Genomic DNA, 22,720 nt, shown 5'->3' with positions numbered 1-22,720 from the left:
TAAGTTCAATGCCACAAATGTCAATATTCCCACATTCACAGTGATGTTGGGAGGCTGCAGCACAGTATGCTCTTGTTAGCCACTGATCAAAAAGAACAGAGAAAGCCCAGGTAAATCTTAAGCATTTCAACAGTTCAAAGTTATCATTAAAAGTCTAAGTGTTACTAGACTGACCTATGTTAAAGCAAGTAATGCAATCCTGCAAAGATACTTAATATCTACTGCTACTTCCCAAGTTCACAGAATCACAAAGTTGGAAAAGACGTTTAAGATCATCAAGTCCAACCATTCCCATCCTAAGATAAACCAGATCCCTTAATACTTCATCTACCCTTTTTTAAACACATTCAGGGAAGATGACTCAGCCCCCTCCCTGGGCAGCCTGTGCCAGGCCCTGACAACTCTGCCAGGGAAGAACTTTTCCCTCCCATCTGCTCTGACCCTGCCCTGGGGCAGCTTGAGCCCATTGCCCCTTGTTCCATCTCCTGTCCCCTGGCTGAAGAGACCATCGCCCACCTCTCTGCACCCTCCTGGCAGGGCAGGGCAGGGGGGAGAAGGTCTCCCCTCAGCCTCCTCTTCTCCAGGCTCAACACCCCCAGCTCCCTCAGCTGCTCCTCAGAGGATTTGCCCTCCAGCCCCTTCCCCAGCCTGGTTGCCCTTCTCTGGACTCGCTCCAGGACCTCCATGTCCTTCTGATGGTGAGGAGCCCAGAACTGGACCCAGCACTTGAGGTGCAGCCTCAAGTTACAGAGTTAGTTCTGTATCTGCAATGAGCTTTCACTGGTGTGTCATTGGTCTTCTCAGGGCTGACATGTCTTACCTCCAGAAGAGAGTAAGGGGAGTTCTCACACAGAAACGTGTTAGCTGCACATTCCTTCCATGCCTGGACTTCGGACACCAGGGACTCCAGCCTCGGCAGGTAGTCCAGATGCACTGGAATAGACCGACCTCTTGTGACAAGTTCTGCTAGTGTGTCCAGCACAGGCACACGTCCTCCAACCTGCCAGATCATAAATAAAGAAATGCTTTATGTAGACAAGACCCAGCTTCCAGAGAACCTGCTGACATGAGGGGGGAAAAAAGAGGAGTGAGTTAAACTGCTGTTGGATTGTAAAAGAAATTAAGAACATAAAAAAACCCACAAAAAAAACAGGAAGGGGAGTGGGATCCATAAATTTTTGCTCAGTTGAAGACTGATTTCAGAGTGTGAACATGGAAACCACTCCAAGCTGGAAGGAGATGTAAGAATGGAAGAGGATGGATGGCAAAGGGAATGGAGAAGAGGAAATCAAGTAACTTCCACCTCAAAATTCAGACAAAACTGCTACAAAGTTACAAGTATTTTAATCTTGGATGTCAAAGGCTGACCATACTGGGACAGAATAAGAAACAGCCTGCAGACCAGTCATGCTTAATGGTGAGCAAGTGAGGGAACACCCCTCGATCACAGCATGTCTGAAATATCACTGATAATACAGACATGGACATAGCAAATGAATCCTATGGAGCCTCAGGGGAGGGGATTCCACTGCTAGGGTTGATACGAGTATTAACAGGCTGGTGTCATCAGGTCTTGGTGAGACCTGATTATCCACAGTGTGGTACATGAGGAACACTCCAAACAGGCGTCCTGAAAACTGAAGCAAGTACAAGGCCCCCCCCTACAGGATGCTACGGGAAAGTTACCTGTTTAGTCAAGCAAATGAAGGCTGTGAAAAAATGTTACTGGTAACTTGAAAATGCTTTACAGAAGCTTTGTTACTTCAGGAGTCTCCAAGCAGACCTTTGATTGCATCCCCTGCTCCATCTCCTGTGTTAGAGGAGTGCAGTTGTGATGCAGAATGGTATGTGACTACCAGTTAATTGTTACTGAAGGCAAAGTTCCATACTATAAAATCTTCTTTAATTTAGATTTTCCTTCATAGCTCCTTTCCAGCTTTTATTGCAGTCAGTTAACTGCAAAGGCAAAGCAATACAAAGCAGGCCCAGAAACAGAAGTAAAAATAGCAGCACTCAGAGAACACCTGTGCCATGTCTGAGGGCCCTGAAGTCACAGGTGAAGCCTTCTTAACTCAGCAGGGTGCTGAAGCACCAAGTGCACACAGAGCATTACCCTGATGAGGAGACTACAGCTCCCCAAGAAGCCACGGGCCTGTTTATGTACCTGCAGGGCTTCCACTTCCTGCAGCCAGTCCTTGGCCTTCTGAACCGCGTCCTTCAGCGCGGCCCCGTTGGGGAGATAGGCTGGGATCTCCTCTATTTCCTTCACTGCTGCTGCCAGGCTGCTCAGCGACTGCCGGGGCCTAGGGAAACAAAACATCTTGACATGAAACACTGCAGCACGATGGGGTGGTTTCTACTCACCTGGCTGATTAAAACCAAGGGGTTACACCAAATTATGATGGTATGCCCAGCACCAGAGGTGCACACTGCACCCCGGGGCATCAGCAGTGCAGGGGGGCTCTCAGAAATCCACACTTACTCTCTAGTAGAAATATTTGGACATTTAGGCTTAAGGGAGATTAAACACTTATGAACTTTTGAAGGACAGAACCTTGGATCCTCAAATGCAGGCTGAACCCTGAAACAGGACCAGCCAGCAGGTTCTACATGAGGTTAAAAAACCCAAAGATGCCTTTTCTGTATCTCACAATTTGATTCTGATGTTTTAAAAAGGCACAAACACAACTGCATCCCCATTCTGGGGGTTAAACCCAAGCTTATCCCAGTTCTGTGCTCTAGGAAGTTAATTTTTTTAAGCAGTGGATGAGAAACACTCAAGTACCTTCACGGTATAAGGATGGGGAAAAAATCTTAACAAAAAACCCCTGAGAATCCCAAACTTTGCATATGAGTCTGTGCCACCTTCCTGAACTTTAAGCAGACAGCACTCTTCCCCCATTTTACTTTTATAAATCAGAAGGAAAAAGCAGTCAGTAAGAACATTTCTCTCAGGAAGGATGCATGCAGCTTATTTCCTGCTCCCCAGCACCAACTCATCCACAAAAATCTCCTCAATGTTACACACAGTCCATATAGTCCCTCTAACAAATCTTTACCAGTTGGTGGTATATATCTAAGCTTCATCTGGACACATATCCTCCAGCTGACACTGGAGGAGGAGAGAAAAGAAGAGGTATCTTAAAACCCTTCCATATGGCACAAGGAGTGTTTGCACAACAATAGTGGAGCACCACAAATACTGCAAGCCAAGAGCAATGTTTAAAATCACTGGGTCACTTATCCCCTTTCTCCATCCCTTTTCCCTTCTGGGTGGCAGAAGTTTTGCCTTATTGCTGCCAACTGGACATACAAAAGAAACCCCTTCAGAAGTACAGCCAATTATTTCCACCTTAAACAGCTCAGGGGACCACAAAATGCAACACTAAGATTTAGTTTCTACCTGGCCTTGATCAGATTTCTGGCTTTGTCATCCCAGTGCTCAGACACAGTAAGGAGCTCCTGCAGCTTCGCCATTGCTTTCTCAACTGCTGGGTAGGGAGCAAGTCCAACCCCTGAGTCTATAAGACGTCTCATATCATCCAGAGTAAGAGAGTTTTGGTCTGAGGAAGCCAGCTGCACATCCTCGAGCCAGCGTGCCTGTTCCAGGCGTGTCCGCAGTTCAGCCAGCTGGGGCAGATCAACGTCAAAGTCAAAGCTGACATCCAAGAGCTCCTGAAGCTCTGCAGCACTGGGCATTTCCTCAGACAGGAGTTTTTGACTTTGCTGTTGAAAAGCTTCCACACGATCAAGAAGGTCCTGAAATACCCAAACACAAGAGTAAGTCAGAAGAAAACCCACTACCAAATCTCAGATGTCCAGCGTCCTGGCAAGCACCGTGGTGCAAGATACACAGTGTGCAGGGCAAATTGGATATCCAGACATCTGGAACACTTAAACAGTGTCTTCAACACACAGTGTGTGTCAGCATCTCCTCAGGCACCAGCTCAAGGATTGCAGAACAAGGAGATTCCACTCCAAACTCTTCTAACTAAGACAGGTGTTGGAAAGAGGTGTCAGTAGAAAAGATCTAAAGGGAAGAACTAAATGTTTCTTTGGTGCTGTTTTGTGGCTTTGTTCTGGGATGATTAAGGAGGCTGAAGACCATCAAGGTTAGGATTAAGATGGCTTTGAAGAATGCTGAGAAAGGCACAGGGCTTCTGGGGCTTATTTCTGCTGCACTGTGAAGGTTTTGGAGGTGTATGTGTGGCTGTTTGCAGTTCAGCCAGGCTAGTGCACAGAGCCAGTGCAACCCCACTGTGAAAGCTGGTGTTATTCCATGTCACCCTGCCCAAGCCTTCTCATTCTGGCTGAAACACTATTCCAGCAGCAAAGCTCTTCCTTCACAGTTGACATTTTGGTACGTGGCCAATGGTGCTGTTTGCCAGGGCAGGCAAATGGAAATAAAACCTTTTAGAGATCTATTAAATTGTGAACTATCTTCAGTAACTGTTGGTCATTTATATTAACAGCCCAATTTGCATAACTACACATAATTTAGGATTGTTGAGAATGATATAAAAGAACCTGACCATATGTGTTTGCTATTTCCCTGTTCAAGAACACCAGATGGAGAAGAACTGTTTGCACGTCTGGCATTTCTGAACTTCTGCTTTTTCAATAGTTAAATAACTTCACAGAGTTACAAAGCTATAAACAAATAACTGTAAACAGGATTACATTAAATCTGATTCACACATTCCTGATAAAGCTTCTAAAGCAACAGTCAGAAAACTGGGCTGAGCTGATCGGTCACGATTTAGTTACACTGCTTAAGAGGTGGTTCAGGAGCTGGACACTCCACCTCCTTGTTCTAACAGTCACAAATATGCAAATCTATTGCAACTACACAGAATTTCTGGGGTTTTTTAATTACCCCTCAAGTGTAATATGCAGCATTTTGGCAAGTTCTGAAACTAAACCTTGAATTACTTTCAACTTGTCTGAAGTCTGATCATGTGGTGAGACAGAGTGATGTGACTCAGAGGCCCCAGCAGGTACTCTGCTAGCACAAGCATTGGGTTGGCCTAGGCTGGTGGCTGGGGCTTGGGTGTCTCTGTAGTGTTTCCTGGGCTGATGGCACGGGGGAGCATCAAACTACAAGACTATGAGAAAGCTGATTCTGGATTGAGGAAGGTGATAGGACTGGAGAACTGTCACTCAAAAGCATTCTGGACTTTGGAGCGTTCTCTGAAAAACCTGGCTTCACTTTTAAGAAGAAACTAGTTAACTGACCCCAAACTTTTAATCTGTAGCTACCCAGGCCCATCCTGCTGCTGGTTTCATGTTACTTGGTGCAATATTAACCTTTCAATTCCCCTATGTGGCATAGGAATCTCCTGCCCACGAACACCAGCAGGTCAGAGAGCTCCATTCTCAGGCAACTCGTGCAGGGGTTGCCCAGCCCTGCCAGTTTAAAGGTAACAATTACTGGTGCAAATAGTAAACCAGGAGATTAATGGAGCACAAATACATCACTGTGACAAGTGCTTGTGTTCTTTCCCCTCCAATTTTCTAAGTTACCTTCAGTAATGGTGTCTGACTGAGGACACAGGGCAGAGCATACAGCTGCCTCACGAACAACCGGAGCTCGTTCACTGTCAGCTGATTTTGACACTTTCCTCCTCCAGAACGGTACCTGCAACGACACACAACTCAATTTTGCTGACTGCCACCAAAAATTAAACCAAATCTAAACTTCTCTAAAGTCTGCTTATGATTTCTTGTAACTCAGGCTTTACTCACAAATAACAAGAGCATTCAAAAGCATCCAGGCAGCCCAGCGCCTCCATCCATGGGAAAACCTCAGTGAGCCATAGCAGAACAAGCTATTGTTGAGAATACTTTCAGCTTAAAGCTTTCTGGAACAGCTACTCAGCCTTGGAAGAGCACTGGTTATTATGGACTAAAATTGGGCTTTTTTCCAGAACACAAAGGCATTGTGGATGAACCACTCGGTTCTGTTGCAATAGCTATTGTAGTACAGTCTCCCCATGCCCATACCAAAAGAGAACAAATCCCAATTTTGAATGGTTTTCTATCCACAGGTCGTGTAGGCACTTCTGAAAAATCCTCTTTAGGCTGAAATCATCATTTTCATTTTTAACAAAAAGCTTTGTATCAAAAGGAGTGGCTTATAAGTGTTAACAAATTGGCTGATATTAAAAACCTCTCTAAACTCAAGCCAATGTCAACTAGATCTGAGAACCCTGAAAAGAAAAGGGAAAAAAAATCTCTTACAATGCTGGCTGCAATTGAATCCACAATGTGTCACTTAAACAAAAGAGGAAAACAACATCCCAGCACGATGTGCCAGCATGACTGGAATGAGAACACTGTAAAATTGATTTTAATTTACCATTCTATGTTAAAAATAGGTATTTTATTAAAGGATATGCAACATCACATTGGGAGTGATCCCAATCCATAGTAAGCTGAATAATAAAACAAATTCAAAGTCTTGGATACAACACAGGTTGTTTTATGGTCTACAGTGTTTTATTGGTTTTTGTGGTAGTTCCACAGCATCTTCCAGGAAAAGGCAGAAGTTTTTCAAGATAAATATTTATGTGTATATATTCACACACAGGTATCTAAACTGCAAAACTGTCACAAGATGGTTTTGATAACCAGAAATTACATCAGATATAAGTGCTGCCAACAAAAAAGCAAGTGTTTTTCAGAGCTCTCAGACAGTTAAGACACTTCATTTTTCCACAAGGCATGAAGTGCAATAAATATAATGACATATGCCCCACTGACAGGATTTCAGTCCCTGTGGCACAAAGGCAAGTGGACTGTATCTTGTTGGGTGTTGCTTTGTCTGGAAATACCATACCAATCTGTCCTTTTGGGGAATATCAGAATGAGTTTACTGCCCAGCTGTCAAACACAAAGGAAGATTGAAAGCTCAGGATGTTTAAACTTATTACATGCAGTAAAGGTGAATGTCCCTGTAAAAAACAGCTCTCCTGAGAAGACAGAGAGATTACTTTCATTTTGAAAGTCTCACAGAATCCTGGCATCTCTGTTCAGTGACTGAATTTTGTCACAAACACATACAGTAACACTCACCTGGTTTGTCTTTTGCCATTAAGAAGCTGCTGTGCAACAGAGGCACATTTGTCTGCATCCTGTGTAACCAGCCTGAGGTGTCGCAGGAGATCATTGTCTGGGAACTTCTTCATTTCTGATTCTTCTATCAAAGCCTTAAAACTGATCAGACCTTTTGGGAAAGAAACTGAGTTAACAAAAGTCTCCCTTTGTGATGGACTTTAAATGATAAGGCTGAATTAAATATACACAATTAAATATACACATTAAATGTATTTCCATTTCAACTTCAGTTATATTTTGTGTCAGTGATTTGCAGTCTTCTCACACAGAGACTGTGTAATTTCTAGAACTACAAGAGCTCAAATATTTACTTTAAAACATGGAATTATATATGATTGCTTTAGATTATCACATAGGACAAAAGCTGCAAAGGTTCAGAGACTAAAAAGGGTAAAATGAGCCATTTAAACTTATGTGCTGCAGACAAAAGGTAAGCTACTTACTTTTTTTATTGTTCATTTTTGCCTCCAGAGCTTCGCTGACGTTGGAAGCCCATTCGTTGTACGACTCTGCACGCATCTTGAGCGCATTCATCATTGGATAGAGCTCCTCCAGGGTATAGCGGTACCTAGGAGCAGCACAGAATTCCAACCCTTCAGCAAATCCCAGCAGGCAGGAGGAGGGTGGGAAGGAGGGGCATCAAGGCACATCAGTCCAAACAACACAGAAAATGATCTACTGTACACCCAGGGTTATACAGTCAAGACACATCCAACCACACCACGTTCCTTCTAAGGCAATTTCAACATTACAACTGAAGCAACTGTGAAATTGTCTCAGGACAAGGTACATTCATGTAAGACAAAGACATAATGAATGGGAAAGGAAAGGTAACAACAGGAAGGAAAGCTAACAAAAGCAAAGTAGTGCTCGGTAAGGACCATGAGGAAGGGATGATGACCTTGTGGCTATAAATACAAAAAGCAAACTAACTTATCCAGCAATTTTTAGTCATTATAAAGCAAGAAAAGCTGAATGCTGAAAAGAAAGAGTCTTTGTGTATGAGCACAAAAAAGGCACTTTGTTTTGTGGGTGTTGTATCTGCAAAGGATTGAGAAAAATAGAACACTGAGACTAGCACCATTGACAAACACAGCAGGCACCAGCCAAACTGCAGCATCCACACATACAACAACCATCTCCAGAACACAGTGTTACTGCAGTCTAAAGCTTACCCCAGTTTGTATTTGTAGGTGGGACAGGAGCAGAGATCCTCAGCATGGTACAAGCACACCAATAATCCGGGTTTACATGGACAATAGACAGCAGACATGAAGCAGGTGGTTTTACACTTCAAGCACTGGCGCTCATCATCAGGGAACAGCTCAAAAGCCACTCTCTCTGAGTCAGTCACTCCCTGTAAAAGAGCAGGTTACATGGCTTCAAACTCTAATGAGGAGGTATTTATTCCAAACTGCATCACAAGCTGAATTTATCAAAGGAATAACAACGTTCAGAAATAAAACACTAGAGCCAGGGAGACAGAAATCTTGGTTAATGAAAAATTCACTATTCTAGCTGAATTACTCAAAGAACAAATATTACTTTAAAAAGAATAGAGTCAATCTGAACAACATTAAAGGGCAGATGCTGAAAGACGATGCATGTTAAAGGGTTCTCTGAAAACACCACCACTACTCAGGGAGGCACCACAGAGCTTTAAGCTGCTGACACCACTGCTCAAGTCCCAGCACGCTTTCACACCGCGGTGTCGTATTCATCTCCTACAACTCACCAGTTTATCAACCTTCTCACGCAACCTCTTCTCCTCTTCAATCATAATAGCCATGTCTTTCTGAACCGTAGATGCTACCACAACATCAAGAACATCTGCTTTGGAAGCCATTTTGCAAATCATCTCATCATGAGAGAAGACACAGTAGCGGTTCAGCAGGCGGTAGTGTTCCACACACTGGCGACCCAAGGGAAGCTGCATTAAAGAACATTCAAGAAGAGTTTGTTGGGAAATGCATGATTTTCTTATACTACTAACCAAAAACCAGCCAAATGAAAGGCCAAGACAAACCCTTCTAGCAACAATATTCTTAATTCAGCATGTAAAAGGACAGAAACCAGGACCCTGAGTTCATGTAAACCAGGACTGCTTGGCACCCCTTCACTGTGGATGCAAGTTGTTTAGTTATTGCATTTCCCCTGTGAACCCACCTGGGAGAAGCAATAATTACAGGTAGCCACATCACTAATTCACAGCAGGCTCAGGGAGACACAAGCTGAAGATACACAGGGGCTGGGGAAGAGGCAAAGGGAAGAGCCCGTACACGTGGAGGGATGGACCACCAAAGGCAGGTTGCAGAGCACACGGGGTTTCTCTCTCAAACACCACAGCTGTTTTACACAGGACACCAACAGCATGAGGAATTGCTGACTCCACAAACCATTAAAGCCCCTAAATAACCCCATCAGAACAAACAATTCAATATATGCTGGGAAGGTCACTCCTAGCTTTATTTTCAGGCTCTCACTGGCCAGGTGCATAGTGATGCTCAGGTTACAACTCATGGAAGGACAAGGGAAAACCAAACCCAAAGCAACAGGCACATGAACACAGCCATAATGCAGAAGCCTTTCTTCCAATCTTAGTCACCTCCTACTTCTAAGCGGTGTCTTAAATCTAGCAGCATTTTTAGATGGGGTACATTTATAAATAGCCAAGACCTTCTTGGGAAAGAAAAATCAAGAGGAGTCATCTGAACTATCAGTAGCCTCAGAGGATCTTTCTGAGATCAGGCAACACTGCCTGCCTGCCAAATCTGCTGGGAAGGAGAAATGATCACTTTTAACTTTGAAGCAAGTTTGGTTGTGTCAGCAAAAAGACAAGCAGCAAAACATTACTATGACCTACTAACCACAGTGTGTGCCTGTCTCTGTGGTTTCAATAAGCTGAGTGAAGCTTACAGGGAATAAGGTACTGGTCTGTAAAACCTTCTCTCTGAACATTAAAACTTCCTGTTCCCTCCTCATTAAGGTATTCTTCCCTAAAAGCCTACAGCACTTCTGCTATCCAAAAGGATATCCTCATATCAGAAGCAACTCTTACCTTTCCCCCAAGAGGACCAAAGTCATTAACTATTCCTAATGTGTTTTAAATCTAACATCTGATTTAACCACAGAAGATAAAGTAGAGAAGAAGTCCAAGTCATCTTTCTTTTCCAGCTGTAGAAAACCCCTCTTGGAGAACTCCCAGTGCAATAAACAGAAACATTTTATTCCAGTTCTTGATGATGTAGCTCCAGGCCTGGAGGTTGGTGTCCCTGCCTGTGGCAGGGGGGATGGAACTCTATGATCCTTGGGGTCCCTTCCAACCCAGACCAGTCTGTGATTCTATGTTTTGAATGGAATTTGGGGACACAAAAGGAGTGGATTCCAGCAGCACCAGTGCTTCCCACATTCTAAGCACACACAAGACATCCTCCTGCTCTAAAAGATACTTCAGCCCTACTATACAGTTTCAAACCAAACCTTAAGAGCCAGAGCAAGCCCAAAGTTCACTACATGAAAGAAACACCCTCAGAAAAACATTATGTTTCCAGTAACAGGCTTCATCTACCTGTGGACCAGATTTGTCCACCAGCAGTAGGTTAGAGCTGTGTATCAGTTAGGAACAACGTACTTAATGAGAAGCTGGTTTTGGAACGTACCCAATCAACTGTGCAGAAGTTCACAGCTTCAGCAAAATTGAAACCCTGATTGAAGCCACTGTGATAAGCTCTTGGGAAGGTGATCACAAACTCCCCAGCACACTGATTGGTTCGATAAACCTAGGAGAGACAGACAGACAGACAAGTGTTAGGTCAAATGTGAACAGACCTGAGTGCTGTGAAGACAACTATGGATTGCCAATTCTTAGTTACTTCTACAACAACTTCTTGCAGTGCTAAACCACAAGCCCATGAGTAACAACTAGCATTTGGTGACTTCTCATATAAAAGCCCAGAAGCAAAGGGGTTTCATTTGGCTGTACCCCCACTCCAAACCACTATGCCAGCTGCCAGTGCCTCCTGCAACCTGCTGGCACTGTGCACAGTTACAGAGGTAGAGCACAGGCAAGGCTCTTCCACAGGAGGCTGAAGGGGAAGAGGAATTTGGGAGCTAATCAAAAGTTCATGCTGCTGTAAATTTAATACTTCTGGTGGTATTCAATCAGCACAAAAGCAGGCAGGTCTTCCTGCATCTTTTAACTTTAAAAAGTTTCTCAAAGCACAGCAGACACCATGAATTTTGCTGCTTTTTCCAATTTTTCCCTTGGGTCCCAAGGTCAGCTAGTCAAAACTGAATTAAGTTGTAAAGGGACATAATTCCCATGAATAATCTAGTATGGAGTATGATGGAAACTAATGAAAAATGTTTTTAAAATACCTAAGAACTTATCCAGGAAAAATAAGACGAGGTGGATGACAAATAAAGCAAGAATGGGGTTGGACCCCTTGCCAGAAACTCTATGCCAAAAATATTGTGTCTGATTAGACAGACATACAGAGCTCCTGCCATTGTTTCAAAGGTCGAACCTGAACTTTCCAGCTGAGATACAGAAATAGAACACTACTACAGGTGGATCTCCAGAGATGAGTTTGCCAAGCAATTCCAAAAGCAACGATTCCGCTGCCCATCTGTTCATACTGGCACATTATACTAGACAAGGAGGATACAACACACATGGCAGCCACCACACCATCTCTGCAGTAAAAGTGGCTTCAATTATCAGGCTTGAAGAAGAATTCAAGGCAAATAAAAGAGGTTTGGGGAAGTAGCACAGGAGTCCAACAACATACAGGCACTCCGTGGGCCATCAAAGTATTCGGGTTCATTATGGTGACAAGTTGGTGCAAGAGATCTGGCTGAGATTCAAATAGCTCTGGAGCAAGCTTCTTCATTACATCCTCCAGCTGTTCAGCTGCATACCCTGGGGCTCCATACCACGTTTTAGGCTCCCCCCTGCAAGATTATTAAAAAAAGTTAAATATGAGCAATCTTTTAAGTTACATTTTCAGTCTTCTGCTTTAAATTACACCATGTCAAAAGAGGGGTATATCACCAGGAAGGAATGCAAAGGTTATGTACCTTCTTGAATCTTCACATTCTACATAATTCCCTCCTCCAGACCTAACTTCTTAACTGCCTTCATTTCTAGGCACATACATAAAATATTCAGAGGGGAAGAGGGGGAAGGAGAGGGGGAGGAGAATGGAGAAGTCCTCAGTGAAGTTCTGCTGATTCCAGCACAACTTCAGAACATAAGCTGTTTGTCTTTTACCATGAACACAAACTCCCTCTTGGAACTAACAACCACAGCCAGTTCTTTCTGTCTTGGGCATAACTGCCATAAAAGCAACATGCAGTAAGGAGAACTTAAACTTAACAGTTATGCAAAAGACAGCAAGAAAAATTCCATATCCAGAGTAGGAACAAAGACCTTTTAGCAGCAGCTTAACCCAATGCAACCCAGCAGAGAAAATTACGGTTATGCAGATAACCTTTATACCTGTCCTCTACTAAGTCATATCCCTGAGCATCTCGTCCACATGCCTTTTAAATACATCCAGGGTCAGTGACTCAGCTGCCTCCCTGGGCAGCCTGTGCCAGTGCCTGACAAACCTTTCAGTGAAGAACTTTTTCCTAATGTCTGCTCTGACCCTGCCCTGGGGCAGCTGGAGCCCATTGCCCCTTGTCCCATCTCCTGTCCCCTGGCTGAAGAGACCATCGCCCACCTCTCTGCACCCTCCTGGCAGGGCAGGGGAGGGGGGAGAAGGTCTCCCCTCAGCCTCCTCTTCTCCAGGCTCAACACCCCCACCCAGCTCCCTCAGCTGCTCCTCACAGGATTTGCCCTCCAGCCCATTCCCCAGCCTGGTTGCCCTTCTCTGGACTCACTCCAGGACCTCCATGTCCTTCTGATGGTGAGGAGCCCAGAACTGGACCCAGTACTCGAGGTGCAGCCTCCCCAGTGCCCAGTCCAGGGGCACAATCCCCTCCCCAGCCTACTGGCCACACTATTTTTGATACAAGCCAGGATGCCACTGGCCTTCCTGGCCACCTGGGCACACTGCTGGCTCATATTCAACCTGCAGTCACCCAACACCCCCAGGTCCTTCTCTGCCTGACAGCTCTCCAGCCAGTCTCCCCCAGCCTGTAGCGCTGCAGGGGGTTGTTCTGTCCCATGTGTAGCACTCTGCCCTTGGCCTTGTTAAACCTCATCCCATTGGGCTCAGCCCATCGGCCCAGTCTGTTCAGACCCCTCTGAAAGAGCCTCCCTACCCTCAGGCAGATCAACACTTCCTCCCAGCTCAGTGTCATCTGCAAACCCACTGAGGGAACATTCACTCCCTTCAGGTCATTGATAAAGATGTTGAACAGAGCTGGACCCAGGACTGAGCCCTGGGGGTGCCACTCGTGACCGGCGTCCAGCTGGATTTGGCTCCATTCACACCACTCTTTGGGCCCAGCCATCCAGCCAGTTTTCTACCCAGCAGAGGCTGCACCTGGCCAGGCCAGTGGTGGCCAGTTTCTCAGTGAGAATGCTGTGAGAAACCATCTCAAACACTTTGCTGAAGTCCAAGTACACTCCATCCACAGCCTTTCCCTCATCCACTAAGCAGGTGACCTTGTCAACAGTAACATCAATGATGGAAATGCTTCCTCTGACCAGGAATGGCATCTTAATGATCTGCAGGCATCTTCAGAAGCAAAGATTTGGTTTTCTCCTTTTACCATTTCAAGAACTAACACAGGATTTCGAGTCAGGCAGGAGAACAACTGGCTGCAACCCTATGACATGTATGACATGGCTGCTGCTCTAGCCTGGTTCACGTGGGACTATCTGCTCAAAATACTGTACCAGGACATGAGTTCTTCAAGGCACATGAAACACTGAAGATGAACATGGCATCCCTACTATTCCACAAGCCAAAGTCTTTTCAGAGCTCAGAGCATTGTCTCTTCAGAGGAGAGTCATTAAGATGGACTCCTTTGGCCAAGAAAAGTATTAACCTCAACTACACATTAATCTTTAATAGGCTAAAAACCCAGGCTAAAACCTCTGAGTCAAAAGGAAATACAGAAGAGTATCTGCAAATGAAAAGACATCAAGGACTTTCATGTTGAAGGAGAAATAGATGAAGAGGAGGTAGGGCAATGTCCTCTCCTTCCAACAGTTCCCAGCCTGACTAAAGACCCAGACACACACACAAAAAAAGCAGCACATGACAAGGAAGATGATTTTACAGTGAATCCTGGTCAGCCATTGAGCCTCAAACTCTCTTTTTAATCCTGTCAAGTCCTAAGAAAGCAAGTTTAAGTCACTGACTACTTGGACTGTGCTACACCAGGAGCAGCAATAAAGAACCACAATGACCTACCACCAGCTGGGATGTGGTTTTACCATTTTGCTGGAATACTCATGTGAACAAGGAAAGGGCAAGAGCTTGACAGGAAGAGCCACAATAATAACTCAAACTTCAGAAAAGCTGCTGTAAGGTGAGAAGTTGAAGAAGTTCAATCTACTTAGAATATCAAAGAGCTGGCAAAGATCTGTCCTCATTCCAGTTGACAAGTATTCACTTGATGAAAGGATTTATGATAGAATGATCTATCTAACAGACAAAAAAATATGCAGAACCTCAAGGTTGTTAGTTGAAGCTAGGTGATTTAAAAAAAAACAAAACAACAAACTTGCATGGTTTTCACTTTTACATTGAGCATAATAAAACATTTGATGGAGTATCTGCTGCACCTCTCATGGATTTTTTTAAACTGGGAATGGATGTCTCTTTCCAAAATATGACCTCTTGTTGAAAAGCAAGTCAGTGTAGGAATCACACTGTGTCAATTTAATCCAGCAAGGGTTATTCTGGCCTGAACTCCATGAATCTGATTTTAGTTCACTAATTAAGAGGGGGAAGGGGAAGCAAAAGGAAAATTGCTTCTCAGGTTGAGTTTATTCCTCAAACTCACCAATGCAGATAGTTAATCGAATAGCTCCAGTGGTCTTCTATATGCCAACAGAATGAAGAAAAGCACATTCCTACATAGAGCCAAGGTAATTTCATTCCACATATGTCTGCAGTGATGTGAGCAAGAACAGATTGCTCCATCACAGGCATGTTGTTTAAATTCCATCCACTATCAAGGTATTCCTGAAAATTGAACAGAACAGTCAAAAGTTTATACAACGTGAAGTAGAAAACCCAAAGAAGGAAAAACTGCCAAAAGAGCAACAGAAGAAAAGCATTTTCCCAACTGAAAAACCTAAGAACCAAGTCAAGCACTCAAAGAACAAAATCTCCATTGCCTCTGCCCCTTTCACAATCCTTATCTGACCTGCCCTGTTAAAATAACACTTCTTCTTTTGCTTTGTTGTTTGGAAGTTATTAATATCTAGGATAAACCTATGTCTTTTAATATCTGATAACAGCAAATTTTATTTACTCAAAGCTCTGATGTAATTCTTCTCTCTAAATACTGTGCCAGATACACAAAACACCCCCACTTTATACCTACCTCTTCTTCAGGTCTAACTTTAAATTTCCCTCCCCTAACTGGGAAGCCACTGCCAAATTCCTTTGAAGCAATGTCAGCTCCATATTCTACTGTCACATCCTCTTCAATGGTACTAACAAGTCTCCAGAACTCTTTTTCAACCAGCTCAGTGGGAACCATCTAGGTAGGAGAAGGGAAAAAAAAGGTATATACATGGAGGAATCAGTATTAAAAAAGCACATGCATAAAATCAATCTCAGGGAGGAACCCTCATTAACTTAAAGCATTTCCTCATTAGAAAAATCATTTTAACAAGAGTGAAAACGCAGCAGAAACATGCTGCTGCTTTGTGCTCTCAAGAATGGGAGACAGAGTATTCTCTTCCTTAAAGACACTTCTTCAAAACTGGAAGAAACCCACCCAATCTCAAGATCCAAGTTGCCAGTGGAACAAGAAAGTGGGACACCAGCAAGAACAAAGAGTCACTGATATAAATGAGAGCCTCTGATTTGGGATTTTTGTCCCATTCAAAAGCAGAATTCCACCCATTTCCCCCCCAAACCCTAATTTAACATTTTAACTAAGCACAAAAATGCAGTCTGCAGTGTGGCATCAGGGACATACGTGTACTGGCATGTTGAAGTAGTCTGACTTGAACGCATCTGCCATCTCTCCAAACGTGCGAAGCGTGTAGTCCCTTGCTGCCTGTTCAAAGCCAAATGCTTCTTGAGGCTTATTACACTCCTGCAATCAAAGAGATACTGGTTTCTATAATGTATTAAACAGACAAACTGTGCTTAGATTTTACATAAATCGCAGAACCACAAGGTTGGAAAAGCCCTTTAAGATCATCAACTCCAACTGTCCCTGTCCTGTGCTGACCCAGATCCCTCAGTACCTCATCTCCCCACTGTTAAACACCCCCAGGGGTGGGGACTCAGCCCCCTCCCTGGGCAGCCTGTGCCAGGCCCTGACAGCTCTGCCAGGGAAGAACTTTTCCCTCCCATCTGCTCTGACCCTGCCCTGGGGCAGCTTGAGCCCATTGCCCCTTGTCCCATCTCCTGCCCCCTGGCTGGAGAGACCATCGCCCACCTCTCTGCACCCTCCTGGCAGGGCAGGGGAGGGGTGAGAAGGTCTCCCCTCAGCCTCCTCTTCTCCAGGCTCAACACCCCCAGCTCCCTCAGCTGCTCCTCACAGGATTTGCCCTCCAGCCCCTTCAAACGGACTATGACTACAGCATCTGATGGGCAAGACACCTGACTGAAGTGAAAGCAACACCCCAAGTTGACAGTCAGGAGAAGAAATTACTCCACTTAATTCACCAAATCAAAGTATTTTTTAATTTATAAATCTGCATAAACATTAATGAGGCAATGTGCCCAATTTCTCCTTCTTGTAGTAGAGCCAAGAGAAAAATAAGATGATGTATGGACCTCAACAGTGAAGAGGCCAATGAGACACTGGTTTTAAATACAGAGGAAAGGTTCTAATTAAAATCCAATGCATTCTTTACAGGCACATCAATTTTTGGCTCCAAACTATTCAGTGATAGCTTTCCAATCTGAGACATACCCTGGCTGTGCTTCAGCTTTACCCTCCATCACCTTGTTCCCACAACATTAATTCCACTTGCAATCCCTGGGACCAAGAGTAAATGAAACCCCAAAACTTCAGCCTAACTTTTATAGTTTGTCAGATTACCTGTGCCAAACATTGGGGACACCTCCAGTCCCCTTTGGGAACATCATGAAGGGGTGGAATTAAACAGAAGGTATGGTAACTGTCATCACAGCCATCACACAACAGGAGACGGTCCTCGTCGTTCCCGCTGCCACACAGGAGACACACGTACAAATCCACCTGTAACACAACCACCAGAGTGGGAGTTCTGAGTACACCTAAGGCAACTCAGGAGCAGATTCATCTGACACATGTGCCAAAGCTTATATTTACCTCTGAAACAGAAATCAGACAAGCAAACACAAACTACTGATGTGGAAGTTTAATTAACCACCCTCTCTGTAATTTAAGGAAGGACCACAAGAGTCACAAGCCCTTTCTCCATGTATTTTGTTTCCCAAATGACAGACAACTTGATTCAGTGGTGGGGATGCTTCACATGAGCAGTATTGTGGATTCAGCAGATATAATGCAACACCCACCACACCCTAGGGAAAAGGTGGAGACACTCCAAACACAGGGAGGTTGTCTGCTGCCTGCCCAGCACCACACTGTCAGGAGCAACAGCCTGGAAGGCTCTTCTCCAATGCAGCATAGAGCCAGGACAAGCAGACTCTTGTCTTATGCTGTTAAATAGAGCAGCAGCATCTCTCCTGCTTCTCCCCACAAGCTTTTCTTCCTTGGGGAAGGGAGGTGTCAGGCTTCTAGCGCTGCAGATTTCATTCTCAGGCACACAGCTATACATGTGTAGTAAATAAAAAACTTTTGGGGGGGGTTAGGAAGGACCCAAGTAGTGGCATTGGATAGAAAGAATCTCAGTGTAACCTTCTCAGAAGTGAGACAAACGACCACTGCTTTCAGTTTGGGTAGTTTTGGGCTGGGGACATGTGCTGTGGAGAGTTGGAGCAGGAACAGAATTGTATTTTTAAGAAGCACTTGAAGAATAAAACTTCAAATTTGGTGCAGAAACTTGGGGTTAAGTGTAAGGACTGTTGGAGAGGTGGGTGCAAAGTTCATGTTAAGCTCCCTTGAGGTTAAAGAGCAAGGGGATGAGATCAGCTCACAGAAGAAACACTTCTGTTTGGACTCCTCTTTCAAAATGCTTATTTTGAGACTGAACCTTGGAGACAGAAAAGGGTTACTTCTGTTACAGATGGAGAAACTCAACTATCCTACTGTTTTCACCTTCATAACAGCACAAAGCTTTAGAGAATCACAGAATTGTAGGGCTTGGAAGGGACCTGGAGAGCTCCTGGGGTCCAAGCCCCCTGCCAAAGCAGCTCCCCAGCTCATATTGCACAGGGCGGCGTCCAGACGGGGCTGGAATCTCTCCAGAGATGGAGACTCCACACCCCCTGGGCAGCCTGTCCCAGGGCTCCCTCACCCTCACTGGGGAAAAGTTCTTCCCCAGGTTGGTGTGGAACTCCCTGTGCTCCAACTTGCAGCCATTGCCCCTTGTCCTGTCCCCACAGACACTGAAAAGGGGCTGCCCATTTCCCCCTGCATCCCATACTGAAGATATTTATAACCATTAATAAGTTCCCCCCTTAGTCTCCTTCTCTCCAGGCTGAACAGCCCCAGCTCCCTCAGCCTTTCCTCACAGGGGAGATGCTCCACGCCCTTCAGCATCTCCGTAGCCTCCTCTGGACTCTCTCCAGGAGATTCCTGTCTGTTTGATCCCAGGGAGCCCAGAACTGGACACAACACTCCAGGTGGGGCCTGACCACGGCAGAGAAAAGGGGAGGATCCCCTCCTGTGACCTGTGAGTATGTATATTGCAGCAGGCACAGATGCTGCTTTGTTTGAACCATGGAGTTACACAAAGAACACAAGAAGGTCCTCAGTGTGGTAGAGCTGACATGAGATTTCACTACATACCCATGAGAAACCCAGAAACACCTGCTGTCAGCAGGAGGCAGCAGCAGGGCAGGGTGTACTCACAGCATTAGTGGGTTTTTTAGCTCGGCCTTTGGCTTTGTCTTTTTCTGGTTCCCCAGCATGTTCTCTCTTCTCAGGAGGTTTCACTGAGCTCTGTGTTTCCTTTTCTGCTACAACAGTAAAAAAAGATGAGAGCATCAGAAAATGCTTTAATGCTTACCACTGCTCGTTATTATTTTGTTATTACTTGTTAAGAGTGCATCACCCCAAATTATTGATTGAACTACTCATTATCCCATACCCACACTTGTTTCAGGTAGCTCAGGGGAAGATTTGAACACCAGCAATGCTTGCAGAAGCTGGTATCAACAGAAAACACAAGCATGCCATCACAAGCCAGCAACGACTATCACAGCCCACATTCTTGGAGTACTTCAAACCCTATCTAAATTACTTTGAATTGAACTGTATCTTTGTAAGCTAAGACTCTGTTTCCATATTACTCCAATTTTAAAGCAGTGTGCCACACAGCAACATGAACCAACACTACATCTTCCTACAATGCTCTTCACACTTCAGTATCCTGTAGCATAGCTGTCCTGAAACATAGTCTGAGATGAGCACACAGCTGGAGTGACCTGACAGAATGTAGATGCTTCAACATCCCCACCTCATTCAGTCCTGACTTGATGAAGAAACAAACTCCCCACACCCAAATCCATACCCCAGGGTGTGGAGAATCCCCCAGCTCTGGTGCTGAAGACAGTGGACAATGATGTTTTCAGCTCAAGTTACAACTGAGCTAGAGACCTTCCCACCTGGACATGAGATCAGCTGAAGCATTTCTTGGGAGTCTGAACACTAACAAAGATACTAAGGAGAACTTTCTGAGAGATGTGGCCATTCTTAAGTATTAAAAACTGTCTAGAGCTTTTTCCTTCTACCCTTGGGGGAAGTTAATGACCAGAAACACTCAATGAAAACATCCAATTAAAACACCCCCCACAATCTCCTCATACACTTGAAAAAAAAATATATATATGACTATTTTGAATGACCAAAGGAGACTGAGAAACTGCCCAGTTAATCTCAATTATTTAGTTGTAAACAGTTCCTATATTTACTTTGCCAAATTACTGTAAACAAGTTTATTCTTCTGTTTGAAGAATAATAAATGCACAAAACTTTTATTCTCAATCTGAAAATATTTCTATAAGGACAGTCCACACTCAGGACTCTATGAAAAAAGCAGTTTAAAAATCATATTATGGGAATGTTATTGCTAAAAATCATGACATACTATCTTTTGCCTTTTATGACCTTCAATTCTTTCCTATAAGCATCTGAAATCTGATATATTCTTATAAGAGTTTCATGTATTTAACAGCTAGGGGATTGGAAATCTTCTCCAAGAAAACTCACAAACCAAACAAAAATATTTTGAAGGGATAAAAGAACTTTTACAATAATTAGAATTCAAAAATTAAGTTAGCAGAAGTATTTTCTTTAAATACTCTGAATTGTTCCAGCTGCTGAATTTACCTCTGGTCTTAAAATGAGTTAGTACAACACTCCCTACTTGCCACTCACCAGTCTCACACTTTGGAGGTGCACATCCCATTCTACGTCTCAGGTTATGAGTTCTGGCTTGAGATTCAATCTTCATTTTGGTTGCCTTAAAACACAAAAAAAAGGAGGAAAACCATCAGCAATGTCCTTAGATGCAACACACTGGTTTTATACCTGTATCTGGGACAATGCTCACTGCCATCTAAACTCACAGCAGCTTGTCTAAGTATGACTGAAGGATTTTGGAACATACAACACCTCAGCAAACCTGACTTGTGCTGGGCTCCTCCCAGCATCCAGAGCTGGTTTGGCTCTGGAAAAGGGCAGTGGTTGGCCATGGCCAACACTCAGCCCTAACAACAGCATGCTTATTAACATCTGGAGTTTCTACAGTTGAGCTAATTTAGGGGCAGACCCTGCAAGGTTGTGAAGTGTGTGTTTCAATACTCTCAAGAGCAGCGAAAAGAACAGGGGGCAAAGGACAATTCTGACTCCCTAACCCAAAAAGAAGATGTTTCTGTGTGTGATTCTTAATCCTCTTTGACAAATGCCAGGAGGGGACTGCATGGGCTCAGAGAACAGAGACACAAACACTTCACTGAGGTCTTAAAACCTCCAGCCTGACTTGTTCTGAGGAAAAGCCTAGATGGGGAAACACCTTCCAGATGGAAACTGGATAAAGATTTTGAGGACTTCACTTCAAGAGCCATTTGTACTTGACAAATGAATAAATCTGAAAAGGCAATCTGAATTTCTGAAGTACTTGCATTCAATTACTGAAGTTGTAAGAGAAATAGGCAACACAGGCAACAACCAGGAGGGATCTGAAAGGAAACCCTGCAGAAAACCTGTGCCAATAACAATACCACCGTTCAGTTTGATTTCAGTGGGACTTGGTAAGAAGCAAACCAGCAAGGAACTCTGGGCTTCCACAGATTTTTCCTTTACTCTTGTGAAGCTTCCACAGATTTTTCCTTTACTCCTCCTAAGTAGGGAACTCAGCTGGCACATTGTGGAGCTTTCAACACAGAATAGTATTTTTCCATTTAATTTTTGTATTTCTTCCCTGAAGTTTTGAGACTATGGGAGAAAAACGCTCAAATCCCTCAGTGTGAAGATGGGTTTTTCCAACATAGTATTTTTTAAGCCTAACATCTTAAGGAAATGAGGTCATGTAACCACTCTCTGGCTCCTCATGCAGTACAATCCATGACCAACCACTCCCTGAACCCAAAGTAAGGGGACCTGGCATCGCTCTAAAAGCCTGAATGCAGCTTCAGGTATTCAAGGGGGTGTGGGGTGGCTGTTCTGTTTGGGGGCTTTTTTTTGTTGGTTTTGTTTGGTTTGGATTTTTACAGAGGTGGTTTTGACATTGTTTCCCCTTCACTTTGTGTTCTCTTTGTGCAAAGTACTGTCTCTGTGAGATCAGGCAGAGGTCCCATGGCTTAAGATACTCAAAAACCAACACTGATCACTGTAATTGGTAATTGGGGTTGGCTTGAGCTGATCCTCAAGCAATGCAGTAACAGATGCCCCATCTTCCACACCTTTAACTTTTATGATTTACACCTGTATTTTGTGCTTAAGCCTATATTTAGCTCCACAAGAGGAGCTTTTTTCTTTCAGCCTGAGCCTGTTATCAATTCATCTCACTTTCACTTCCGTACCTTTGTTCTGGGCTCCTACACTTACCTTTTCTCCATGAAGTATCTAAAGCCTCTGCATTTCAAAACCAGTCTGTGACTGTCATTGCCCTTTTCCTTTCCAATTACGAACTTTTTCTCTAAGTGTTTACTCACCAAGTGGTAAAGGGCAAGATGACACTGTCATCCACAACAACAAACTAACACTCCACATCTCACAATGGCAAACTAACACTCAGCCCACAGGCTGTGTTTTTTTGCTAGTAAAAATAATCCAGAGTACTTTCCTTATTTATTATTTACTTATATTAGAGGTTTATAGTAAATGGTCAGGCTTTGAAAAG

At 44.0% G+C, this 22,720-nt stretch overlaps 1 protein-coding gene across 1 annotated transcript in view; it reads right to left on the bottom strand.

Annotated features, from left to right (window-relative positions):
• The window catches only part of KDM5B (lysine demethylase 5B), a gene marked incomplete at its 5' end in the record, with an annotated part of 53,296 nt that overhangs the window by 8,811 nt on the left and 21,765 nt on the right, over positions 1-22,720 (bottom strand). Inside the window, 16 exons of the mRNA XM_084275994.1 lie at positions 821-1,000; positions 2,165-2,303; positions 3,404-3,759; positions 5,524-5,638; positions 7,075-7,225; positions 7,560-7,684; positions 8,292-8,473; positions 8,852-9,046; positions 10,776-10,895; positions 11,907-12,069; positions 15,082-15,263; positions 15,628-15,786; positions 16,231-16,350; positions 17,308-17,466; positions 19,228-19,331; positions 20,755-20,839. Of these exons, the coding sequence (XP_084132120.1) occupies positions 821-1,000; positions 2,165-2,303; positions 3,404-3,759; positions 5,524-5,638; positions 7,075-7,225; positions 7,560-7,684; positions 8,292-8,473; positions 8,852-9,046; positions 10,776-10,895; positions 11,907-12,069; positions 15,082-15,263; positions 15,628-15,786; positions 16,231-16,350; positions 17,308-17,466; positions 19,228-19,331; positions 20,755-20,839 (2,535 nt within the window). The remainder of the gene's footprint in view (positions 1-820; positions 1,001-2,164; positions 2,304-3,403; positions 3,760-5,523; positions 5,639-7,074; positions 7,226-7,559; positions 7,685-8,291; positions 8,474-8,851; positions 9,047-10,775; positions 10,896-11,906; positions 12,070-15,081; positions 15,264-15,627; positions 15,787-16,230; positions 16,351-17,307; positions 17,467-19,227; positions 19,332-20,754; positions 20,840-22,720) is intronic.

This window comes from Gallinula chloropus (assembly GCF_964237585.1).
Source record: "Gallinula chloropus genome assembly, chromosome: 27".
Lineage (NCBI taxonomy): Eukaryota > Metazoa > Chordata > Aves > Gruiformes > Rallidae > Gallinula > Gallinula chloropus.
Note: the sequence above shows the minus strand (reverse complement) of the source record. Positions and strands in the feature narration are given on the sequence as shown.